This window comes from Podarcis filfolensis (genome assembly GCF_964270895.1).
Source record: "Podarcis filfolensis genome assembly, chromosome: 10".
Classification (NCBI taxonomy): Eukaryota; Metazoa; Chordata; class Lepidosauria; order Squamata; family Lacertidae; genus Podarcis; species Podarcis filfolensis.
In genome coordinates, this window is record NC_139612.1 from 4,185,734 (window position 1) to 4,209,531 (window position 23,798).

The 23,798-nt window shown below is 42.2% G+C and overlaps 1 protein-coding gene across 6 annotated transcripts in view; it reads left to right on the plus strand.

Annotated features, from left to right (window-relative positions):
• HGF (hepatocyte growth factor) overlaps positions 1-23,798 on the plus strand; it is a 55,727-nt gene that overhangs the window by 1,636 nt on the left and 30,293 nt on the right. For 5 of the 6 annotated variants that reach the window (XM_083575149.1, XM_083575147.1, XM_083575146.1 and 2 more), the window contains exons 2-6: positions 11,663-11,825; positions 14,591-14,703; positions 15,388-15,502; positions 18,268-18,410; positions 18,820-18,940. In XM_083575149.1, the coding sequence (XP_083431275.1) occupies positions 11,663-11,825; positions 14,591-14,703; positions 15,388-15,502; positions 18,268-18,410; positions 18,820-18,940 (655 nt within the window). The remainder of the gene's footprint in view (positions 1-11,662; positions 11,826-14,590; positions 14,704-15,387; positions 15,503-18,267; positions 18,411-18,819; positions 18,941-23,798) is intronic. The other variant, XM_083575150.1, reaches the window with a different exon arrangement.

Here is a 23,798-nt window from a genome sequence, read left to right on the forward strand (position 1 = left end):
ATACATCTTATTAATGCAGCTTATTTATACAGCTGTGAAGAGTTGATAGTCCAGTAGTTTGTCTGATACAAAGTGCTTTTTCTATGTATTTATTTTAATGACAGTCCAGGTGAACTTTAGTTTCCGTGTCACTAACATGATCTCCCCCTTACTTTCAGCATCCTTCGTGTCCTACGCCCTCTCTCTCCTGCAATCACTTTTAACATTTGATCCCAGTTAATGTGATTTAGGATGAAGTCAAGTTTTTATTTCATTTCCATCCCCAAAGTGCATCCTTGGATGGACAAATTCCATTTTATTTCAGTCTTATTTTCTCAGAATGTAAATATTTCACATGCTGGGAAAAACAACAGATTGACTCCATACAGTATTATAAACACAAATATTCCCCCCCTCACCATTTATTTCCTTTTTTTCTTCTTCTTAATTTTTTGTTATGGAAAGTGTTACTTTAATTTTTGCTACAGGATTTATATTAAAATTCTTAATATCAGTTCTCAAAGAAATAGATAGAAACTCCATAAACTAATCTAGTTGATCATTGCAAGTGTCTAGGAATCAAATAGTCTTATTACATCATGGTTATTTTGCTGTTGGATGTCTGGACTGGTTTTGGATTGGTCAAGTTTTAAATATATAAACATAAATGTTTATACTTGCAAAGTAGGTTTTTGTTTGTTTCAACCAAGAGAAAGACCTCTGTTATACATCACACCTTATTTGAATTGCATCACATTCTTTGAGGGCATGGGCGGGGGGACTTCAATTAAAAATGCATGCTGACTTTTTCAGTTGTGAGTTGTTCCAGATTATCTGAATCTCTTTCAATAAGTTATGAAAAATCACAGATAAAAGTTTGTGACACTTCCCTGAGTTGTTTTTTTTAATTGTTGTCTATATATCTTAGTGACAGTAAACTTAATTGCTCCTAAATATATTTTTGTGATAAGCTAACTAAAAACATTACCCACTTTTAAACCTTATATTTAGTGGTAGAATCTGTTGGCCTAATTTCTTCATTTGAAATAGCTCATAGTGGATTAATGCTACACCCTTATCTCAATCCTGTGCATTAGATTAGTTTGAGAGAGAATTATTAAGTCAAGGCCATCTTTGAGTTGGAATATGAATCTGCTGCATCCCATTGTCTCTGTAAAGGTGCTGTATTTGATGTGCACCAGGAGAACTGGGAACAGTAGACTTTTAAATTGTGCTGACCTCACAAATTCCCAGCACCCTTAGCAAACTGCCATTCCCAGGATTTCCCCTGGCTATTAAAGAGGTGTAAGAGTGCTTTAAATGTATGGTGTGGATGCTTTTGCCACAACCTCTCCAGAGTACTCAGACTTTGAGTGTGTAAATAAACCACCTAAGGAAGCTGAGTTTCCTGCAAACATGCCTGCTCCTGGTCACATTTCATGGCATTTTCCATATGACTCATGTTGCCACACATCACAGATGAAGAAAATCTGAACTTTGGTCAATCAAAATATTCAGAAGCATAGTAGAGATTTTGCTGTGTCTTGTTGGCTCTGTGTTTACATAACTACATGTCATTAGCCTGCAGTGATTTATTCTTTCAGCTGTAGATTATTATTATGCTGTATGCTGTCAGCAGTTAAAATGATATTCTGCCAGTCTGAAGACTGTATTCTTTTTGGATAATGGAATCCATTCGGTACAAAGTGCCAATAGCTGCTTATTGGTCACACACACACACACACACACACACACACACACACACACACACAGACACAGAGGGGGGAGGCCTAAAGCACAGAGCATTTGATCCCCTTTATCAGAGTTCCCCCCTCCACTTTTCCTATTTAAAGCTATTTTTGTGAGCAGAACAGCATGAGGAAAGTGGAGCTGAAGGGCTCAAGATTAGGATGTTGCGTAAAAACTGGAAAATCATCCACTGAAATCAAAGAAAGGAAAGCCTCTTAGTGGGGAAAGCTTATCTCACTCTATAACATGGTCTAAAGCTAGAGTGGAAATGTGCATTCTCTGTTATAGAGTGAGGGATCTCTGCTTCTGAGGGCTGGTGGATGGGTGTGTGAAGGCTGTTCCTCATGAACCTTTTTTTCCTTTTTTAAAAAAAATTGGGTATAGATATCAGAGAACAAAGTGCACACACACATTCTGTGAAATTTGGATGACAGATTTTAAAAGGCAGGAAAATGACAGTTTTGCTGCAGGTTTTTTTTTTTAAAAAAAACACCCCAATGTGTCTACTGTGAGCAAAATGTAGTTGAACACCACCCATAATGATCAGGTATATAGAAGAACAAGCCTTGCTGGAGCAGAACCAATAGGGCTTTTGCAAGGGTAATTCCAATACAAAGGATGCCACCAAGGAATCCTAAGGAAGCTTAGCACTCATGGGATAGGTAAAGGTAAAGGGACCCAAGACCATTAGGTCCAATCGTGGCTGACTCTGGGGTTGCGGCACTCATCTTGCTTTATTGGCCAAGGGAGCCGGGGTACAGCTTCCGGGTCATGTGGCCAGCATGACTAAGCCGCTTCTGGCGAACCAGAGCAGCGCACGGAAACGCTGTTTACTTTCCCGCCGTTGCGGGGATTCGAACCGCCGACCTTCTGATCAGCAAGTCCTAGGCTCTGTGGTTTAACCCACAGCGCCACCCTAGCAGTCATGGGATAGCAAATGGCAAATGCATTTCAGTGTAAACAACTGTAAAGTGATGCATCTCAGGGTAAAAAAGAAAAAGAAAATTACATATACAAAAATGGCTGGTGCAGAGCAAGAAGAAACTTGCTGTCAGAAGCCCTTGAACACTGTTATTTGACCAGAATTAGCTATTTTTTTGGAATAGCAAGTTTTGCAGTCCATAGTCATGGATACAGAGGACAATGTTGGTGCTGATAATCAGACTTCAATAAGCAGCCAGTCCAGACCTGGGGAAGTGGGGACTGGCTGGGGTAGGGAACAAGCAGAATTCAAGAGGAAAACAGCTTGTGGGGAATTGTGCTCACGTTGATTCTGCTTGCAGTTTTTCAAATTGGCATATTGGAACACCTCGGCTTCAAAAGCACATGCCATCTTTAGTTAATATGATCTGATAAATATTGTACCCATTATAAGAAATCCACAGTGCTGGAAAGGAATCCAGTGGATATTCAATCACAGGGATAGCCAATTTGGGGCCTCCAGATATTTGTGGACTACAGCTCCTCAAATCCCTGTCCATTGATTCTGCTGGCCAAGGCTGATGGAAGTTGTAGTCCACAACATCTGGAACACACACACTGAATGGTAAGATAGAGTAAGGCAGTGGTGTAGCATGGGGGGGGCATGGACCCAGGTACATTTTTTAGAGGCACAACTAGGTGCCCCCACGACAGGCTCCATCACTGAGGCCAGAGCTGCGGGGAAGGAAGTCGCACCTGGATTGGGCCTTTGGGGCCTGGATCCGGAATGCAAGGGAGCTGTGGAGGCAGCTTCCTTGTGCGATGGTCCAATGCTGCCGGCCTAAGCTACCCAATGAGTTTGTGCTGGATGTGATAATTGAAAAAAGGACTTCCTACTTCTCAGATCATTCTCATAGAGAAGGTATGGGGAACTGTTGGTCCTTTGGATGTTGCTGTACTACAACTCCCATAATATGGATGGGTCATTCTTCTTAGGGCTGATGGGAGTTGTAGGGCCAAAGGTTCTCCACACCTGTCATAGTGGCATGTCACGTCAGTGATTGTTGTGTTTGGGTGTTTGGCGAGGAATTGTTTTGCCTACGCTATCACACACTGTGTTAAGCTGGGGAATAGGTATGGCCATTCATTGTTCCAAACACAGGAGGGGATGTGTTGCTTCTTCCTCTTTACTCCCTGCCCTCATTTCTTAATTTGGTATGTATTTCTGTATAACTCAGCTCAGGAAAATGTCATGGTGAGCTAACATTTTTTAATGAAGTCCTTCTGTGGGTTGTTCACCGTGCAGTAATATTTATTCACTTCTGCTTTCAACCATTGTTGCTTTTTCAACCTGTCATCATCATTCATTTTTTCCGTGTGTAGGACTTTGTGCGCATATTATCCTCCTGGTCTTCTGAAGCTAGCCTGCCCAAACCAAACTACTTAGCTAGAAATGAGGGAAGTTAGCCTTAACGAAGCAGTGCAGGGACTTCACAGAAGAATGAGACTTCTGTATTTCTCAAGTATTAAACCTCTTCCTTTGCATTTCTACATGAGTACTACAACTGCTGCTGTAGTAATTTGAACTAGTGCAAGTGGAGAGCCATAGAATGTGGAGTTACATTTAATACTCACTGGATGGATGTCTTGCTTCATCCCTCGCCCTGATTCCAGCTGGGATGCCCAGGAAACTGGTGCCACCCCACCAATTGTTGTGTTCAGGGTTTCTTGGATGTGATACCCTGCCACACTATTACCCTTCCAGATTCTCCTTCCCAAGCAATATGGATGAATATGAATCGCATCACGCGCTTGCGCAGACGCAGTGTTGCGGGTTGCGAACACTGCGGGTTGCAAACGTGCCTCCCGCACAGATCATGTTCGCAACCCGAGGTATGACTGTAGTTAGTAAGTTTAGGGGCTAATGACCACAGAGCTGTATTGCTGGTAGGCAAAGACTCAGACCATAGAAATGTAATTGGTAAAGAGAGGGCTCTGTGTGATGTCATTTCCCCTTTTCTCTTGAGCGGGAAGAATCAAAGAAGTATTTCCTGTTCCTTCCCTCCCATTTTCTTCCTTGGACCAGCGAGGGGGCAGACATGCCCTCCACATGCTCCAGCCCAGGCATATGCTTGTTTCTACTGCAAATATAAGTATTTTATCTGCATAGTTTTTACTACTGCTGTAACTGAGAACTGATGCATGACTATAAGTAAATAAATCATATTTTAAACTTACTCCCCAGTCTGCTGTCTGATTCTTTGTTAGGCGGGGTGAGAAAAGCAGGAGCCAGCTTAGTTTGTAGCTGGACTTGTTCAAAGCAATGCTTTACAGCAGGGGTCAGCAAACTTTTTCAGCAGGGGGCCGGTCCACTGCCCCTCAGACCTTGTGGGGGGCTGGACCATATTTTTTTTTGGGGGGGAGGGATTATGGCAGAGCACCACATGCCCCGGTGGCTGCTTACCTGTGTCTTGCAAGCGGCAGGGGCTGACGCTGGTGGCGGGACAATGAGCAGCATGCAAAAGGGCTCCAGAGAGGGGCTGCTTAAAATGGCGGCCGCTCGAGTGCTGCTGCTGCTGCTGGCACCAACAAAGCCCAGCCCCCTTCCTCCTCTAGGCATGGCAGGGAGAAGCCAGGAGGAGGGAGGGAGGGAGGAGGTGCCGCCACTGCCATGTGAGGGAGGGGGAGGACGAGGGAAAGAACGCACATGCTGGTGATCCGCACGGCAATTCCTGGACCATCCGCAGGCCAGATCCAGAAGGCAGTTGGGCCTGATCCGGCCCGCGGTCCTTAGTTTGCCTTCCCATGCTTTACAGCCTAATTCCTATGCTTCAATTTTGCTACTAAGGATGGGACTTCAAACTCTGTTCAACATGGGTGCCTGGAGAGATAAATTCTAATTAAACTATCTTCTCTCATCTATTAAAACCCACTCCTCAGGACTAAGATAAGAAAATTGCAAGAGCTAGTCGAGGGGTTGGATATGGAATTTGACTTGGGCTGAGGACACTTGAATTCAAACCCAATGAAGTGCACAGGCTACTTATATTCATTAGCAGAATAAAAACAAAAATGGCACCAGTTATAAAATTATACATGTCACATAAGGGAACTGTTTCCTATGAAAAGGAGTGGAAACTTTGGTGACGTTATTACTGGTGGGAGGGGACGCTGAACGTCGAAACAAAAGCTTCTTATTCCTTGTTTGGAAGCTTTGTGCTGCTGTTCGTCTGATGTGTATCTAGACTGATAGGCATCTACAGAGGGACAACAGCAGAACAAAACCTTATGCCAGGCTGCCAAACCACCCTGATGTGCAGATAACCTATTCCTGGAAGAAGGAAGAAAGGGGCTGTCCCTGTCTGGGGCATGTACCTTCCAATTATAGTTAGGGTTGCCATATTTCAAAAAGTAAAAACCAGGACACCCCAATAGAGAGACCCCGAAATTGTTCAGCTTTTTTTAGATAACACCCCCCATGTGATTTTTCGATTGACTTGCCTATGATTCAGGACAAAGCGCCGCCTTTCAGAAATTCCCCCTGGACTTGCCTTTGAAGTCCCAGTAATGTCCAGGAAAATCCGGGTGTATGGCAGCCCTAACTATATTCTAAAACAGCCTGTGTGGCTCTTTGTTACTGCCTGCTGCATTGGTAGCCCTTCTTGATGTAGGTTGTGAAGGCAACATGTACCAGAATGCAGGATGCAGATGAAAGGCAAATCCTTTGTCTTTTCCTAGGGTCTATGTGACAACTGCACAAACAGAAGCCTCAGTAATATACTGAAAAATGGATTGCAAAGAAGATAAAAAGACAATGTAATGTATATCATAACTGGGTAACATTCATTTCCTTGGTAAAAATGGTAAAGTGCTTAAAAATACCAAACTGTCTAAAAATTGCCTTCTCCCTCACCCATTGCTGTTTCCAGCATATTCATTGCTGTTTTCCCTTAAAAATCAATTGAGCTGGAGTTCAATTTTATTAGCCCTGGGGTTGTATTTGACTGTACTTTGTAAATCTATTTTGTAACTTTGCTGTGACCTAGTTGCGTGTGCATGTTTTACTACAAATTACTTGATTTTTAGTATTTATTTGACTTGAATTATCCATATGCTAACTGCTAACAAGCAGTCTTACACAATACCAAGTGAAATTCTTTTCTTAATTAAAAACAAAACAAAACTACAGATTGCATTTTTTTAAGTTGATGGTTAAGGGCTAGGCAGTAGCTCTTTCTATAGATAAATATCTATTGACATTCCACCTACTAATGCGAAAGATGTAATCTTTTCTTTGGCATGTCTTCAGTTTTATATAAGTCCAGGGAAAAAATGGAAGCTGTATACAATTGCCTCCTCTGTTAAAGTTCCTTTCAGTTTGGAGAGTTTGGAGATTTCATGTTTCTTCACTTTAATACACTATTGTTGTACCCCAATCTCCTAGCAGTGTGAGATTTCAGGGTTCCAGGCACTTACCCAGGGTTTGTGCTTCCTTTGTAATGAAGTGTAGCCTGGTGTCTTTATGATACATGGTTTATTTACACATATATACAACCTGAGCCTACGATGGAGGGTTTCACAGCATTAACACCTCAAGAAGGCCTTGCTTCCCCAACAGCCACAGCCTTGAATCCCAAGAGAAAGCAAACATTTTAGGGAAGGGGACCCACCCACTTGCCATCTTGCACAGATCCACTTCTTTGTTCCTCTTAATAGCCCATCACCTAGGTGATCACCTTACAAGGAAGGCAGCCTGGCTTATTTTTTTAACACTTGCTGAATCCAGGAGTTAGAATGAGTTGGCATACAGCCTGCTCCCCACCCCCCAAACTTATAACACTATTTATTTCAGAGTTCCCCACCCCCTGCATAATGTGCAGCAGTACTTGGAAAAGAATGCTAGTTTCACCAGTTATATACTGGTGGTACTTGCAACAAAATATTGCAGTATATCCCCACCTCATTGCAGAAGTTCTCCTGTTCAGGGTTCTTGCCAGCCAGGCATGGTTTCCTCCAGGATACTATAAACTGTAAAGATCTCAAGCATTCCACTCCCTGACTATGTGTTATTTTTATTTTCCAATTGACACTCAATATTTCATATCTACTGGGCTTGTTGTGTAGGCTGTTTGGGGGCTTTGTGCACCCTCAGGATTTTTTGAAGGGTTTTTTAGTACTTCTGCAAACCTTGGGGTTCCTCTGACCTTTCTGATACCACCCTCTTGATTCCCAGTGGCCCATTGTAGCCATGGTCCTGTTGGCACTAGCTATGTTCACTATTGGGGGGGTGGGGGTGAAAGCAGCAGGTTCCCAGTGAGTGATTTCTTTGTGATACTGTAGTCACCTGCGGACTGATGGGTGCACAAGGGATTTTGAGAGGTGGGTAGGACAACCCACCCATCAATCATATGGCGTCATAATGATAATAGAATAATAGAATTGTAGAGTTGTAAGGGACCACAAGGGTCATCTAGTCCAACCTGCTGCAATGCAGGAATCTTTTGCCCAATGTGGGTCTTGAACCCATGAACCTGAGATTAAGAATATCATTCTCTGCTGCCTGAGCTGTCAGCTATTCCAGGAATAAGATGCCATGTCACCACATGGGTGGCCCTCCCCGCATGTCAAATTTGGCCTGCAAGGTTGATCTTGATAAGGATCCATGGAGCTGAAAGGGTACCCTACCCTTGTTCCAGCGTTACGTTTCTCACCATGACTCAGACACACATTTTGTGCTTTCCTACAGAGGCCAACCCAGCAGCTCAAAAGCACATCAAAGTGCAAGTAGATAAATAGGTACCGCTCCGGCGTGAAGATAAATGGTGTTTCCATGCGCTGCTCTGGTTCACCAGAAGCGGCTTAGTCATGCTGGCCACATGACCCAGAAGCTGTATGCTGGCTCCCTCAGCCAATAAAGCAACATGAGCGCCGCAACCCCAGAGTCAGCCACAACTGGACCTAACGGTCAGGGGTCCCTTTACCCTTTACCTTTACCTTTACAGAGGCAATTCAATACATGAAGGAACTGTGAGTGAATGATGCAATCACAAGTGGAAGGAAAGCTGCTACTTAGGTGGGAAAGGCCCAAACAATTGGCACCACTTGCAAGATCATTGTCATTTATATGGATCTCCCAGTTTTGGGAGATTGCACTATGTGGAAGCATCTTCTTCATATGTGAAGGGTGCTTCAGAAGTAGACCTACTTTCATTTCTATAGGGACCAAGGGCTCAAGCTACGCAGCCAAAATCTGTAGATGGTATTACAGGTCAAGGTTTAGTGTGTTGCATCCTTGAGCAGCTGCTGGGACCCCATTGCCTTGACAGGGCATTCTGCTGCTCTACTCCAGTGTTTCTGAAGCTTGGGTCTCCAGACGTTGTTGGACTACAGCTCCCATCATCTCTGACCACTGGTCCTGTTAGCTAGAGATGTAGTCCAACAATGGATGGAGACCCAAGTTTGAGAAACACTGCCACTGCTATAATAACTACCATAAGCTTCCCTGTGTCAGGTGGCTTGGCAGCACCACTTAAATTTCAAAAAATACATTGGTGTATTGAGGGACCGTTGAGGGAAATTGTGGCTCCAAGCCACCCAGCGCTGAATACAGTGTTGCTGCTGCTCTCCACTGCTACCACCAGGCAGTCCCCGTACAGATAGGTGATGGATTGCCTGGTGGCAACAGGCTTGAAGCTGGGGGACCTAAGGTCAGGCCAGCTAGGTCTGCGGAATCTGCTGCATATCATGAAGGTGGGGATAGAGGAGAGGAGGGGTGCTGAGAAAGTTTCATATAACACTTAAAAACCTGTGAAGAGCCTGCGGGATCAGGCCAATGGCCCGTCGAGTCCACGTCCTGTTCTCACAGAGAACAACCAGATGCCAATGGGAAGCTTGAAACCAGAACCTGAGCAGAACCATGACTGGCAGCTTTCTCCTTCAGGAGTTTGTAGAATCCTCTTTTAAAGCCATCCAAGCTGTCACTGAGATTGAAAAATGTGGTGGAGAACTGTAGAAGTCTACAGTTGCTTTTAAAAAAAAAGGGGGCCTTCTAGGAAACCTCTGTTGTAATCTTGATTGCTTGTGACACCTCTTTAGCTTATTACTGGTGCAATGTATTTTAGAGGAAGGAAGGAAATATTGCAAAAGGAGAAACAAAAGTATACTTCATGTGCAGTAACGTGACAGATTTCTGGCACTCAACTATTTTTAAGTTGTTTTTAGATTTACATTTTATGTAGCTTCTTTGCTAAAGTGAAATCAGCTTTATTCTCAGAAGATCATAATGCAAACCAGTGGGTAAAAGTAATAAAGGCTTCAGCTTGTGTTCCAAATGGCTGAATACTTATTTCTTGTGCTTATTTGTTACACTTTTAGCCCACCCTCGAGGACCTTTGAGTGGGATTTTATGCTTGATGTGTTGGTTAGGCGGTGGTGGGGTGGAAAGAGAGAGTATTTGGCCACCCAGTGAGCGTCACATCACAGCTGAGTGGGAATGTGAATTTGGCTTTTCCAAATGCAAGCCCCAACAATTTATCCAGTCTACCACCCTGTCTGTTGAGGTTTCCGGTTTGTTTGGGTGTGTATGTGTTGCTGCTTTAGCAGTCCTTTCCCATTTTGGTGTGTGCAGTTGGAATTCCCCTAAGTGAAAATTAACACTACTTCTAGGGCCACATTCTTCTTACTACTTCTAGGACGCGGGTGGCGCTGTGGGTTAAACCACAGAGCCTAGGACTTGCCAATCAGAAGGTCGCGGTTCGAATCCCTGCAACTGGGTGAGCTCCCGTTGCTCGGTCCCTGCTCCTGCCAACCTAGCAGTTCAAAAGCACGTCAAAGTGCAAGTAGATAAATAGGTACCGCTCCGGCGGTAAGGTAAACGGCATTTCTGTGTGCTGCTCTGGTTCGCCAGAACGGCTTAGTCATGCTGGCACATGACCCGGAAGCTGTACGCCAGCTCCCTCGGCCAGTAAAGCGAGATGAGCGCTGCAACCCCAGAGTTGGTCACGACGGGACCTAATGGTCAGGGGTCCCTTTACCTTTACTTTAGTCTTGACAATTTTTCATGCATCCCCTCCAGCATTCACATTATCTTCAACACCAGCTGGAAGCAAGCCTGCAATGCTCAACCCAGAAAAGGACCAGACTAGATGGGATGATAAACTTCCCGCTGTGTCTTTATTTGATTTATTTCATTAAGGAAACCCAATGCATTTAATTGCAAAAGTGCTGGGACTGCAGTGCACAGGGAGGAGGATATAAACCTTTGCTTCTTGCAGTACAGTTCTGATGAAAATTGCGCCCCCATCCGGCTTCTTTTAGCCCTGGCAGGGAAACCTCCAAGCTTCTTTTCTTGGACTACTAGTACATACCCACCAAGTGTCCCTGTTTCTCCAGGACATCTATGGAATTACAGACGTAATCCCAGCTTCTGATTTCATAGAACCATGGAATCATAAAAGTAAGATTGCCACCACTTCAGAATTTGCCTGCCTCCCCCTGCCCCCAGAATTGTTGAATATCCCCCTCACTTTCAAGAGAGAGGAATGGTCCCACAAAATGAGGGAAGAAGCATTTGGCTCAGCTTGAATTCAGTTTATGCAATCTGTGAGGTCTTGCACCATCCCTTGGTCCCCCAAACTCCCTAAGCTACACCTGTAGTCAAAGAGTAATTTGTCCATTGCTGCTTTTCCCTCAGCTACCATCACTCCATCATCACCTTTCTCCTGCCACATCTCCCCAATTTATAGCCCAAATCTGCAATTACTGCTGGATCCTGAGTTTCTGTTAGTGTTGTTCATTACTCTTCATTTTTTTTCCAGTTCCTCATCCATATGTGATTAATGCCTGTATATAGTGCTTTTTCTGGGGGGGACGCATACTCCTAAACATTTTGTGAATCTAACTTTGGCCTCATTGGGGGGCAGTATTTAAATATGAGTAGGGAAATGGGAGTTCCCCTAAATATTTCTTTAGGGAAAAAGTGCTGCCTGTATGAACCTGTTGGTTCTTTCTGCAGAAGGCAAAGGGAAAAGAAATCCCCTTCATGACTACAGGAAGACAGCTGATGCCACGTTAATGAGAATAGACAAGGCGCTGAAAGTGAAGACCAAGCTGCTAAATACTACGGAACAGTGCGCCAAAAGATGCAACAGGAATAAAGGACTTCCATTCTCTTGCAAGTAAGCAATGTTTTAATTTGCTTTTAGTATTGCCAAAATACTAGTCTAGTCCAAGCATCATGGTATTTAACTGACAAGCTTCCATAGACAAGAGGAAACTTTGCTTTTTAGAAGAGCATTTGAGCAAAATATTTTTGAAGCTGGCTGGCTGAGCTGATGTTAGGTGATATTAGGTGCGCTGTTTATATGACTTCAGGCCTGTTCAGATTATTGTTGTTCCCCCTGCGGTTGTGGAAGAATTGCATAAACTCATTTCCTGCTACTGATCTCTTTTGAAGACAGTCCTGGGATACCAGGCGAAGGGTCCTAATAAATTTGTTGATATTTCTAGCCTTCTTGTTTTGTTGGTTTTATCTGTTTTTTATGACACTTTGACAACTTTACTGCTTTGAACTTGCTTGGAAAAAGGCTATAAAATATTATAAAATGAGATCATGTTTTCAGAAGTTGGAAGATAATGAGGTGTTAAAAGTAAGTAAATGTGGAGTGTCTTTTTTTTGAGATTTGCTGGTGGTCAGCCATTTGGAAAAGAACAAACTGAAGGAATTGCCCAGGGCCAAGAGTTTCTAAGAGAGAAGTGCTTTCAGGCAATTGCCCAGATCAGCTTCACGTGCATGTATTTTGCAAACTTGGGACTCAGCTATACAGCTGCAAATAAAATGTTTTAAATGTGTTGTAAAGTGCAATATACAAATGCGACACTAGATGGCGCAACTGGGCTATGCAAAATTCAATGTATTTTTCAAAACTTTTTTAAAAAAGCATTTTCACAGCATTTTTTATATATGTGTAGATTTCACCTCAGACAGTTTTGTGATATATGTAATGGTTTGGCTAGTTTATTTTTACTGTTTAGTATTGGATCCTAATGGATTATTGAGTATTGCTTTATTTGATATGTTGTTTATTTTAAAGTTAATGTGACTTTTATATAGGATCTGATTGTTACTATTAATGCTTGTTGTTATTGTTGTTGTTGTTATGATGACAACGATGATGTTGGGAGCTGCCCAGAGTGGTTGGGGCAACCCACCAGATGGGCAGGTATTATTATTATTATTATTATTATTATTATTATTATTATTATTATTATTATATTGCTAGTTGCTTATTCTCCATTTATCTGGCTGCTGATTGCTTTTCTGCTTATAGCAGCAGATATCCTATATGTCTTTGTGGACCAAAATAATATTTTTTTTTATTTTGGAATGTGTCCAAATTTTTCTCCTGCTTTACGTTGCCCAGTGGCAGATGTGGGGAACCTTTGACCCTTCAGATGTGGCTGAACTATCGCTCCCATCATCCCTGGCTATGCTTGCGAGGGCTGATGAGAGTTGTGTTCCAGTAACCTAAGTTGTTGTAACCTGTGCTGTGACCTGCTGGTGAAGTTCAGGTAATAATAATAATAATAATAATAATAATAATAATAATATCTTGTAGTCTATCAGTTATGAAAGGGAGATTTCTTTCAGGTCATTTAAAATGATAGCATAATCACTGAGCTTTCAGAGCACGTCCTGGGAGATGAGCCGGGTGACTGGGGCAGTGAGGCAGGTGGGCAGATCTGTTTCTTGAAAACTTTGGCTTTTCCACTTTATATTGATGGTACCTCTATGCTAGTGGTGCTGCATATTGCAATGACTCCTGAAAACTGTTATGCCCAGCTCTGGCCAAGAGAGCCACTTGGAAAGCCCACTGTCCCCCCTCTCAAAACAGATGCAACAAGGAAGAAGATGAGGCAGCAGATTACTACTAAAACTATGTGAAACTATTTGGCCCAGGATTGGGGGGGGGGTTTAAATTGCATTTTTTGCAGAATAGAGTGCAAATACCTCCCCCCTCAAGATTGATTTGATTTTGGATTTGTGTGTGTATGTGAAACTGTAAGACCTTTTTGGGGACATTTTTTTTTTTAGTTTAGGGTAGTTTTCTTTCTTTCTTTCTTTCTTTCTTTCTTTCTTTCTTTCTTTCTTTCTTTCCTACGTACCTACCTACCTACCTACTTACCTACTTGGCTGGGCTCAGGCACATAAAAGAAGAAGAGTTTGGATTTGATATCCCGCTTTATCGCTACCCTAAGGAGTCTCAAAGCGGCTCACATTCTCCTTTCCCTTCCTCCCCCACAAGAAACACTCTGTGAAGTGAGTCAGGCTGAGAGACTTCAAAGAAGTGTGACTGGCCCATGGTCACCCAGCAGCTCAGGTGGAGGAGCGGGGAAGCGAACCCAGTTCACCAGATTACGAGTCTATCGCTCTTAACCACTACACCACACTGGCTCTGTTACCGGAAACAGAATAGGGAATAATGTTACATAATAATGTTACATAATAGCAAAAGTCCGTGAGATATTCTTGGGGTGAGAAAAGTGACTGCCATCGTGTGATGTCAGTGAGGACAGCCATCACTCCTACCCCCCAAGAGCCACTGGAAGCAAGGTTGGATCAACATCATCATCACCCGCAACGTTTGTACTTTTCTAGGCTTCTAACAATGAGTAGCAAATAGTATCTGACTTTCATTATTGGTAGCAATGCAAGATCTCCCTGAACCCGCTAGTGATTCGTTCCCATTTTGAAAGAGGGGAATGGGGAGTGGATTCATGGAAATTCAGAGGAAAAACCTCAGCATTTGTTAGGGCCAGATGTTGCATTCTGTCTGTCAAGGGCCTGAGAGTCTCCTCAGTCAGACTGAGACTTCTTCCTTCCCATACAGAGTTGGACATCTTACTAGAGTTTTACTATTTATTCATCCCATTTTCTGCACAGGGCTTTTGCATTTGATAAAGCTTCCAAACGCTGCCATTGGTTTTCCTTTACTGCCCTAGAAAATGGAGTGAGGAGCAGGGAAGACAACACATTTGACCTGTATGAAAAGAAAGGTAAGTTGCTTATTCGTTAGCCATGACATTATAGACAAGAAAGCCTGCCTGAGTGAGCGAGTTAGTATAATGCCCCATTGGCTATTGTGAACCCCCCTCCCTTTATAGAAGTTCTAATACAGGGATTGGGGAGCCATTTTCATTCCAAGGGTCAGATGGGGAACTGAAAAGAACAGTTCCAGGAAAAAAGTCAAGTAAAACTCCTTGTTTAGCTGCAGGATTAAATTAATGAAACTAAACAGAACATTTTCTTATGTCCCAACAAAGGTTTTAAAGAGTGAATAAATATAGATAAGGCCAAGGACTTGTAAGTGGCCAATGATTTGATGTTGTTTACTTTGAACAGCAGGCTCATTCTCTGAACTATTTTGACTCTCATCTCTTTGCCATTTGGCACTGGGGTGGTGCTGTTTGAGAAACAGAAGCTCAGAGCCCCCCTTGGTGCACAGAATTAGTTGCATAGTTCTTTGGATACTGGCCCAAACATTTAACAAATTATTGTATGAAATTTTAGATTTTTAAAAATTGCACTAGTCATGAACAATTGGCACAAAGCAAGATGAGTTGACCTTTATTATGTGTGAGTATAAAAGTACACTTGCTAAATTTCTATGCATTTTTATTCACTAATAAAATGTGAGGTCTTCCATTTATCTGCTTTGTTTTATGATTCATCTCCCACAGACTATGTCAGAAATTGTATCATTGGTAAAGGAGCAAATTACAAGGGAACCATATCAGTCACAAAAAGTGGCATTCGGTGTCAGGCATGGAATTCCACAATACCTCATGAACACAGGTAAGATTGATGGGATCACAAGAGCCCAGTCTTACATAACTTTCTCCTGCCAATTTCCTTTCATTTCATTGATAATAGAATCATAAAATTGTGGAATTGGAAGGGACCCCAAGGGTTATCTAGTCCAACCCCCTGCAATGCAGGAATCCCAAGGAAGAAGAGTCCACCAGCTTCCAAAGGAGACTGTTCCACTGTCAGACAGCTCTTCCCATCAGAAAGCTTTTCCTAATGTTTAGTCGGAATCTCCTTTCTTGTAACTTGAATCCATTGGTTTGAGTCCTCCCCTCCGGAGCAGGAGAAAACAAGCTTGCTCCATCTCCCATGTGACAGCCTTTGAGACATTGAAAGATGACAGTCAACTGGGCAGTTGACAGCAAATGCACCTGCAGATCTAAGACTGCTGATGATCTCTGTAGGGTGTACATATTGGGAAACACAAGTTTGTTTGTTGCATTATCATTTTAGTTTTAAGGTGTACACTAGAATGATTTCCATATATACATCAGAAAAGCTGAAGTGGTTCTTGAAAAGTCCTGTACGTTGAGACAGCAGTGCTGGATGGAGGACAGGGCAGGATGGGGCCCCTCAAAGCAGACGAAGTGCTTAATTTTCATTAATGATAAATGAAAACTGTGAGAATCTTGAATTTTCTCTCCAAATGTTGAGGTTAATCCATAATTTATTGCACTGGGATGGCTAGATTTGTGCTATTGGATGTATTATATTCCAACATATTGTAAGGAGAGAAAACGGAAGTTAAATTGTTCTAAATCTGGAATACTTGTATTTGGAGACCATTCACTGAAATATAAACAGACAATGTAAAATAGATCAGGATCATAGATTAATGTTCTTGGGCATTTTCCATGAAAAATACATATCCTGGGAAATGCATAAAGAATCAAGTATTGCAAAAGCCAGATAAGAGAAGTCTTTTGAAATTCTTTCACATAAAGAGTGGTTTCATGATCATTCCAGCTTTAAAAATATTCATGGCTAAAGTTGGGAGCCCAACTTTATGGCTTAGTGTGAATGAGCTCAGAAAAGAGATTGTGGCTGCTTTGAGGATGAGGAAGGAGCGGAGTGGCCTTATTAGCCCCAGTTTGCTTCCCCATGAGTGGTTACCTCGCCTTGACTGCCACCCCCTTTCCCTTGGAAAAGTCTCTCCTTGTGTCTCTTCTAGGTAGTGGTGGTGAAATCCACACCCACTCATGGCAGGAACACAATTTTACCTCTGCATTGTGCTGAACAAGCCACCGTTTGGCTGAGTGTGTTGTCTGAACCTGGGTTCATGGTTTAGCAGATATTTCCCTATTTTGGATTTCATTGTATATGCAAAATATTTTTTTATATAGGATTCTTAAGGCAGAAAAAATCTGTCCAGTAGATTTTGTTATAAATTCCTGTAATAAAAAGGTTCTGTAGAGTAGATGTCATTGCCATTTTCTGCAAAAAATAAAAAATAAAATAAATAAATCTGGGAATTGTCTAGTTAGTACAATGGAGTTGATGAGCATCACGGTAATCAACTTCAAGCTATTTTTTAGAAGTGTTCTTCCCCTAGAACTGCTCTTTTTGCTTATTTGTGGTGTTTAGATAAAGGTGGGACCCAGTGCACACTTACCTGTGACCTCTACATAATTACCTTTGGTATGTGCACAAGTGCAGGCAAACAACACTCAATATGTAGACACTGTCAGCACATTTAAGTTTGGGAGCACATTTTTCAGGCAGCACTGAGGCTCCTCTAGTTGCCTGCCAAAGTGATGCTTCATGGTGAGCACTGCCTGCTTGTGACATTCTTTTATGCTTCCAAGTCATGTAGCACTGGCAAGCAAGAACTGGCCCTTGTGTCCCAGCAGAACTTTGGAAAGCTAGTAGGCAGGATTGGATCTCATCCTCCAAAACTGTAACAAGAATTTTTTTTTTTGTTCTATATGAAAGGCTGTATGATAACATATTTAGGGCAATCTGGATTGAATGTTGCTGGCTTGCATTTAATGCTTATCTTTCCCAAGCTTAGGACTTTCTGATGAAAGAGGTGGGGGAGGAAATTTCCATAATACTGCAATACACAAGCGCATACCATTGTTAAACACACACATGAAATGTAATTCTCGATCAGAAAAGCTTCCCTGAAGCTGTCCTTAGCAAAGAGGTTATGAAAGATTGATAGCATGGAAGCGGAAATAAGGAAAACTAGGGACTACATGAGAAAGGCACCTCTTCTGTTTACTCCGGAAAAAAGAGATGTTTCTAGCATATGAGCAGCATATGATAGGTCAAAACCAGGTCTTTGAAGTGAGCCTGGAAATGAATTGGTAACCTGTTCAGCCAAGCCAGAACTGGTGTTATATGTTCATACTGTCCTATTCTAGCCAACAATTGCCGTTAAATGTCCTCAGGTGTATAATATGAATTAATACCATACCTGACCTGGATGATAAGCATATGTAGTCTCAGGGGTAAAATTAGGGAGTCTAATTAATAATTGCAGAGGAAGATATTATTTGGCACCGGCAAAACCAACTGGTGCAGTTCTAGGTCACAGATGCTCTTTGCTGCTCTTTGCCTGACTACATTTTTGTTCTCTACTGCTTTACTGTATAGTTTTCAAGTATTATTTTTATCTCGTGCAGGAATGTCAGCAGGCAGTTAACGTTTATTAAATAAATAAATAAATAGGAGTCAGATAAACTAATTATTAAGGTTCGCGACAAAGCTTGCATGCTCTTATACTGTAATGATTGTCATTTTAAAACTAGCTTTTTGCCTTCGAGCTATCGAGGTAAAGATCTACGTGAAAACTACTGCCGCAATCCCCGAGGAGAGGAAGGCGGCCCCTGGTGCTTTACAAGCAGCCCAACGAAGCGTCATGAACCCTGTGACATTCCCCTCTGCTCGGAAGGTAACACCCAGAAGGCCAACCATTAGTTGATTTCAGTTTTGTGCAGAAGCAGAATTAACTTTACAAATATGATACACCACAAATTTCTGTCTTTTGAGTGCAGCTCAGATTCTGATAATTATTAGACAACGTTTTCTTGACGCTTAGGATTCAAACTTTGTGACAATCTAGGCTGCCTTTTGGAAACTCTTGAAAGTCCTTCGATGTTTTGGCAACAGAGAAACCTCCATTCTTACTTCAGATTTCACATTAGGGAAAAATTGATAAAAACCATAATTAATTTAATAGAAGACCATGTGAATCTAACAGGGTTGCTATTTGTTGACATATGCTTTCATCTGCAGTATTGGAATGAGGTGTTGAGCTCAAGTCACTATCCTAGAAAAGAGTCAATTTTCTGTACTTTCAGCTGAATGCATGACGTGCCATGGCGAAAGCTATAGAGGCCCCATGGACCACACAGAAACTGGCAAGGAATGTCAACGCTGGGACCTTCAGAGACCACACAGGCACCCATTTCGTCCAGAGAAGTAAAAATGCTCTTCATTTATTTTAAGGAAGTACAGATTATGAATGGAACCTGTCTGTCTTTTTGAGACAGGACTGCTGCCTGTAGGCTATTGGAATCACTGCCATGCACACATTTTTCCGTCATGAATTGGATTTTAACCCTTCATTCATGCATTTAATTAGTAACTAGAATGATGTTTGTCTTGTCCTTCCAGTGAGTTGCCAGGGTAGCTTAAAAATAAGGAAACAAAAAATGCAGAGCACACAGAAAGGAGAAATAGCAGAATCTAAAGATGGCATGAAAACCTTCAGCAGAGAAGAAACTAACTGAAATGAAAGGGCGTGAGAAAATAAGAATGCCTCAGAATGGCATCAGAATGATAACAATGTATGCATAAAGTGTGTCTCTCTGGGGAATAGCATTCCATAACTGGAGCACCACCACTAAAAAGGCCCAGATGACGGGGACACCTGAGAAGGGTTGTTGTGAAAGGTCTTATAGGATGTGAATCTAGGCAATCCTATAGGTCTGCTGCCCCCAAGCTATGAAGTCTTTAAAGGTCAAAACCAGCACTTTGAATGGAAAGCCAGCACTTTTATTTAGGCCCAGAAAAAAGTTTTATCCGGGTATGTGAATCCTCTATAGCAGACATAGTTTTTCATTGCTTACTTTTGAAAAGTAGACTGTCTGTAGGAGTATTGCTACCTGCAACTTGAGTAGATGTTGGAGCTATCACCCAATCCATGAGCCAAGTCCATGTGTCAAGCCCAAACCAATGTCAGTGGTGTTCCATTCATTTGAACGTTAATTGTTTAACATAAACCCTATACAATCTATCATGTATTGAATCATGTACAATCCTCATTAATTTTAATGAACTTTGGACTACAACCATACATAGCATTGGAAATTGTTAAACTTCATATTGATTGAGTAGTAGAAGTAACTCACTTTTATGTTTGCTCATAAAAGCTTCTAATTAAAAGCATGAGGTAATCTTAATAGCATAACTAGGGTTTAATGAACGAGAGAGTGAAAGAAGAGAGACCATGCACACACAGGTACAGATATCTCTAAAAAACCCCAACCAACTTTAAATAGCTTGTTATCAAAGTGACTTAAATAATTGAAAATATTTATGAGCTTAATCTTTACTGTCCTCCATAAATCTCTACCAGAATACTTAACCTTTAAGCTTCTCAGATTTTTGATCCTTTGCCTATTAAATCTATAAATGTTTTGCTAATATTTGATAGTGATCTCATATTTATCTTCCATCCCCCCACCCCACAGACAAAAAAACATTGGCCGACGGCAATGTTCATTGCTGCGAGTTTTGGTTTTGGACAGTTACTTAAGTTGTTGCAGTATTTACTTTATGCCAAAAAAGTGAATCTGAGCCAATGCAAGGACACTGCAGACTAAAAAGGTTTTGTTCTTATAGGCTGTTATCCAAGCATACAGTGTGATCTGTACTTTAGAGTCCTTCAAAAGGAGCTGATAGAGTAATTTAGGCCATGCAGAATGGTCGGGGGGGGGGGTATCTACACTGTAGATGTAAACTAGTTTAATAGTTATTCTTTCTCGTCAGTAAACACTTGGAACAGTGAGGGGGACTTAGAATCCTTAATGGAAAAAAATACTACTAGTAGTACCACTACTACTACTACTAATAATAATAGGTGAATAATATTCTGTTAAAGCCATGGCAGTTAAATTGGTATACATCAAACTTTAATTTGCAGTGTGGATATGTCCTATGGTGTAGGATATATATTTGCACTGATATGAATTGCATAAGAAAACTTAATTCTTTGCCTTTGAACGTTGAGGTCACACCCACACCATACATTTGAAGCGCAATTATTCCACTTTCACAGACGTGGAGAATCCTGGGAGTTGTAGCCAGTGGCGTAGCGTGGGTTGTCAGCACCCGGGGCAAGGCAAGTAATTTGTGCCCCCTAACCCGTGGATTTGCGCCCCTAACCCGTGGATTTGCGCCCCCTAACCCTAACCCTCAGATGTTGCGGCCGGCCCCCCCTGCACCCCCCACGCTACGCCACTGGTTGTAGCTCTGTGAAGTCAGCAACTATATTTTGCTAAGGACTGGAGATTTCATAAACTGTAGCTCACATTGGAATTGACTTTTAATCATAACAATTACTTTTAACCAGCTTGCATATATGAACATTGTTCTTGCTTCCATTGCAATGAGCTGTGTGATCATACGGCTGGAAATAAGGGAATTGGTATTCAGTTCCATGTCCTCCTTCCATAGACATTCTTTGTGACCTTGGAATGATCATTAACTCATTTTGCGCTCCAGTTGCATAACAAGTGATATTTTTTTCACTGTAATCTACTTGGAAACCAGTTGCTAACAGTATTGGAACACTTGTTCATTAACTACAGGAGCGGTGGCCTGCAACTGGCTCCACATTTTATCTCATGCATGATTCCTGAATCAGGCAGAAATTGTTTGCTAGGTGTAGGTGATGGTGTAAATAACATGTCTTAATGGAAATGCATGATGTGGTGTATTTACATGGCGGGCTTTCGATACTGCTGCTGTGCGTGACTGTGAAAAGTCTTACTTCTTTACCACTGTCATTAGCAGCTAACTTGAACTGAGTTGCAGAGCTTCCCCATTTTTAGCTGATAATGAAAATTTGTATATCACATTGGATCACAGCGGTTCTCAACCTGTGGGTCCCCAGATGTTGTTGGACTACAACTCCCATAATCCCCAAGCTCTGGCCTTGCTAGCTAGGGGTGATGGGAGTTGTAGTTCAATAACATCTGGGGACCCACAGGTTGAGAAAGGCTGGATTAGGCTCAGTTCTCTTGATTTTTTGTAAGTTTTTGAAATGTTATGCTGTTTTTGTGATGTTTGAATTTTATTTTATATGTGGCTTGTAAACCACTTTGGGACAGATTTTTCTTGAAAAGCAGCATATATATTTATTAAATTAATAAACAGGTGGCCACAAGGAAGTGTGCAACATGATAATATCACATAACACATTTCCCTTGTGACAGGAGAGAGGAAGGACACTTGGCCTGGGCCAGCCTTGTGTGTTTGTTCTTTGTGATAGTTCTAAATTCGGGGTCCTGTCCATGATGTTTTTTTATCAGGTGATAACCTAGCAGTTCAGAAGCACGTCAAAGTGCAAGTAGATAAATAGGTACTACTCTGGCGGGAAGGCCAACGGCATCTCCATGCACTGCTTTGGTTTCGCCAGAAGCGGCTTAGTCATGCTGACCACATGACCCGGAAAAACTGTGTGTGGACAAATGTTGGCTCCCTCGGACAGTAAAGCAAGATGAGCGCAGCAACCCCAGAGTCGTTCACTACTGGACTTAATTGTCAGCGGTCCTTTACCTTTAGGTTATGGGGATCTAAGCTTCTCACTCCTTCAGGTGTACAGGGTTGAGGTTGTTTAGGGTTTTAAAGGTCAGCACCAACATTTGAATTGTGCTTGAAATGTGCTGGGAGCCAATGTAGGTCTTTCAGGACCAGTATTATGTGGTCCCAGTGGCTGCTCCCAGTCACCTGTCTAGCTTCCACATTCTGGATTAGTTGGGTAATAGTTACCCAAACCCTCTGATGGTCTCTCCCAGCGGCTTCATATAGATGTTGAAAAACATGGGGGAGAGGACAGAGCCCTGAGATACCCCACAAGTGAGTGCACAGGGGTCTGAACACTCATCCCCCCCCCCACTTTTTGGAGACGGACCAGGAGGAAGGAGCCAAACCACTGCATAACAGTGCCCCCAGCTCCCAACCCACCTAGACGGTCCAGAAGGATGCCATGGTCAAGTGATGAGAAGACTAATAGGGGAGTTTCATTGCTATACTACACACCAAAAAGATTGGATATTATGTTGGCGTATTGATTTTATCAGACTGAGAGCAAAATTCACAGGGAAAGGTTTGGAAAGCAGGCATTGAGAGCATTGCAGCCCTTGGAAAATGTCTCTGTCAGCCCACCTGGCTTGTGCATTGCAGGTGGGAACTCCAAGTGCATTGATGGAGTCACCAGGATTGAAGACCTACATGAGTGTATGTAACACCCAGTCAGACCTGAGGACTCTCATTAAGATAGCACACTGCTGCTTGTATTGATACAAATTTCTGTACAGTACCAGCAAAAGGAAGCTGAAACTGGGAGGTGAATCAGCAGCAGAGGAGCAGAAAAGAAGCCAGTTACTGCACATTGGGTCTTGACAGTGGTGATGGGAGTTCAAGAGTTTTCTAAAGCAGTAAACCACAGACTTCCTACATATCTCTACCTTCATTCTGCAACTGATAAATTTAAAGAGTAGAATTTAGCATAGTTCTGCCTGCTCCCTGCTGACTAGAAAGGCTGTGCCAACAGCCAGCGGGTCTGGAGAAATCAGGCTTAGAAGTAATTGTGCCATTGCTTTTTAACAGTACTGGGGAACCCCAAACCATCCCCTTGAGTGTGTGTTGTGGGAAGACACAGTATAGCAGCAGATCAACCACATGTCATTGTTTTGTAGCTCTAGGCCACTACAACTTAATTGTAAACAATTGACATACAGCACAGGATCCTATAGAGTTGCTATAAATAGCAAAATGCCAGTATGATGAAATTAGGGACCCCCGTTTTTTTAAAAAAACAAAACTCTGCAAAGTAATGAGTTGCATAAGATTCTGTTGTCCTTCTGGAATATCTTTTGCATAAGCTCTTATTAAAACAACAAAAACAAAAGCCAACAGGAACTTGAGTATGTGAAACTGGGAGACCGCAGCTGCCTATTTAAAATCTCAGGGTTTTCTTTGACATTTGGCCCCCAGCCCACCAAAAACATGCCCAGTCTTTACTCTTGCTATGGCATTGTCAGTACTTTGA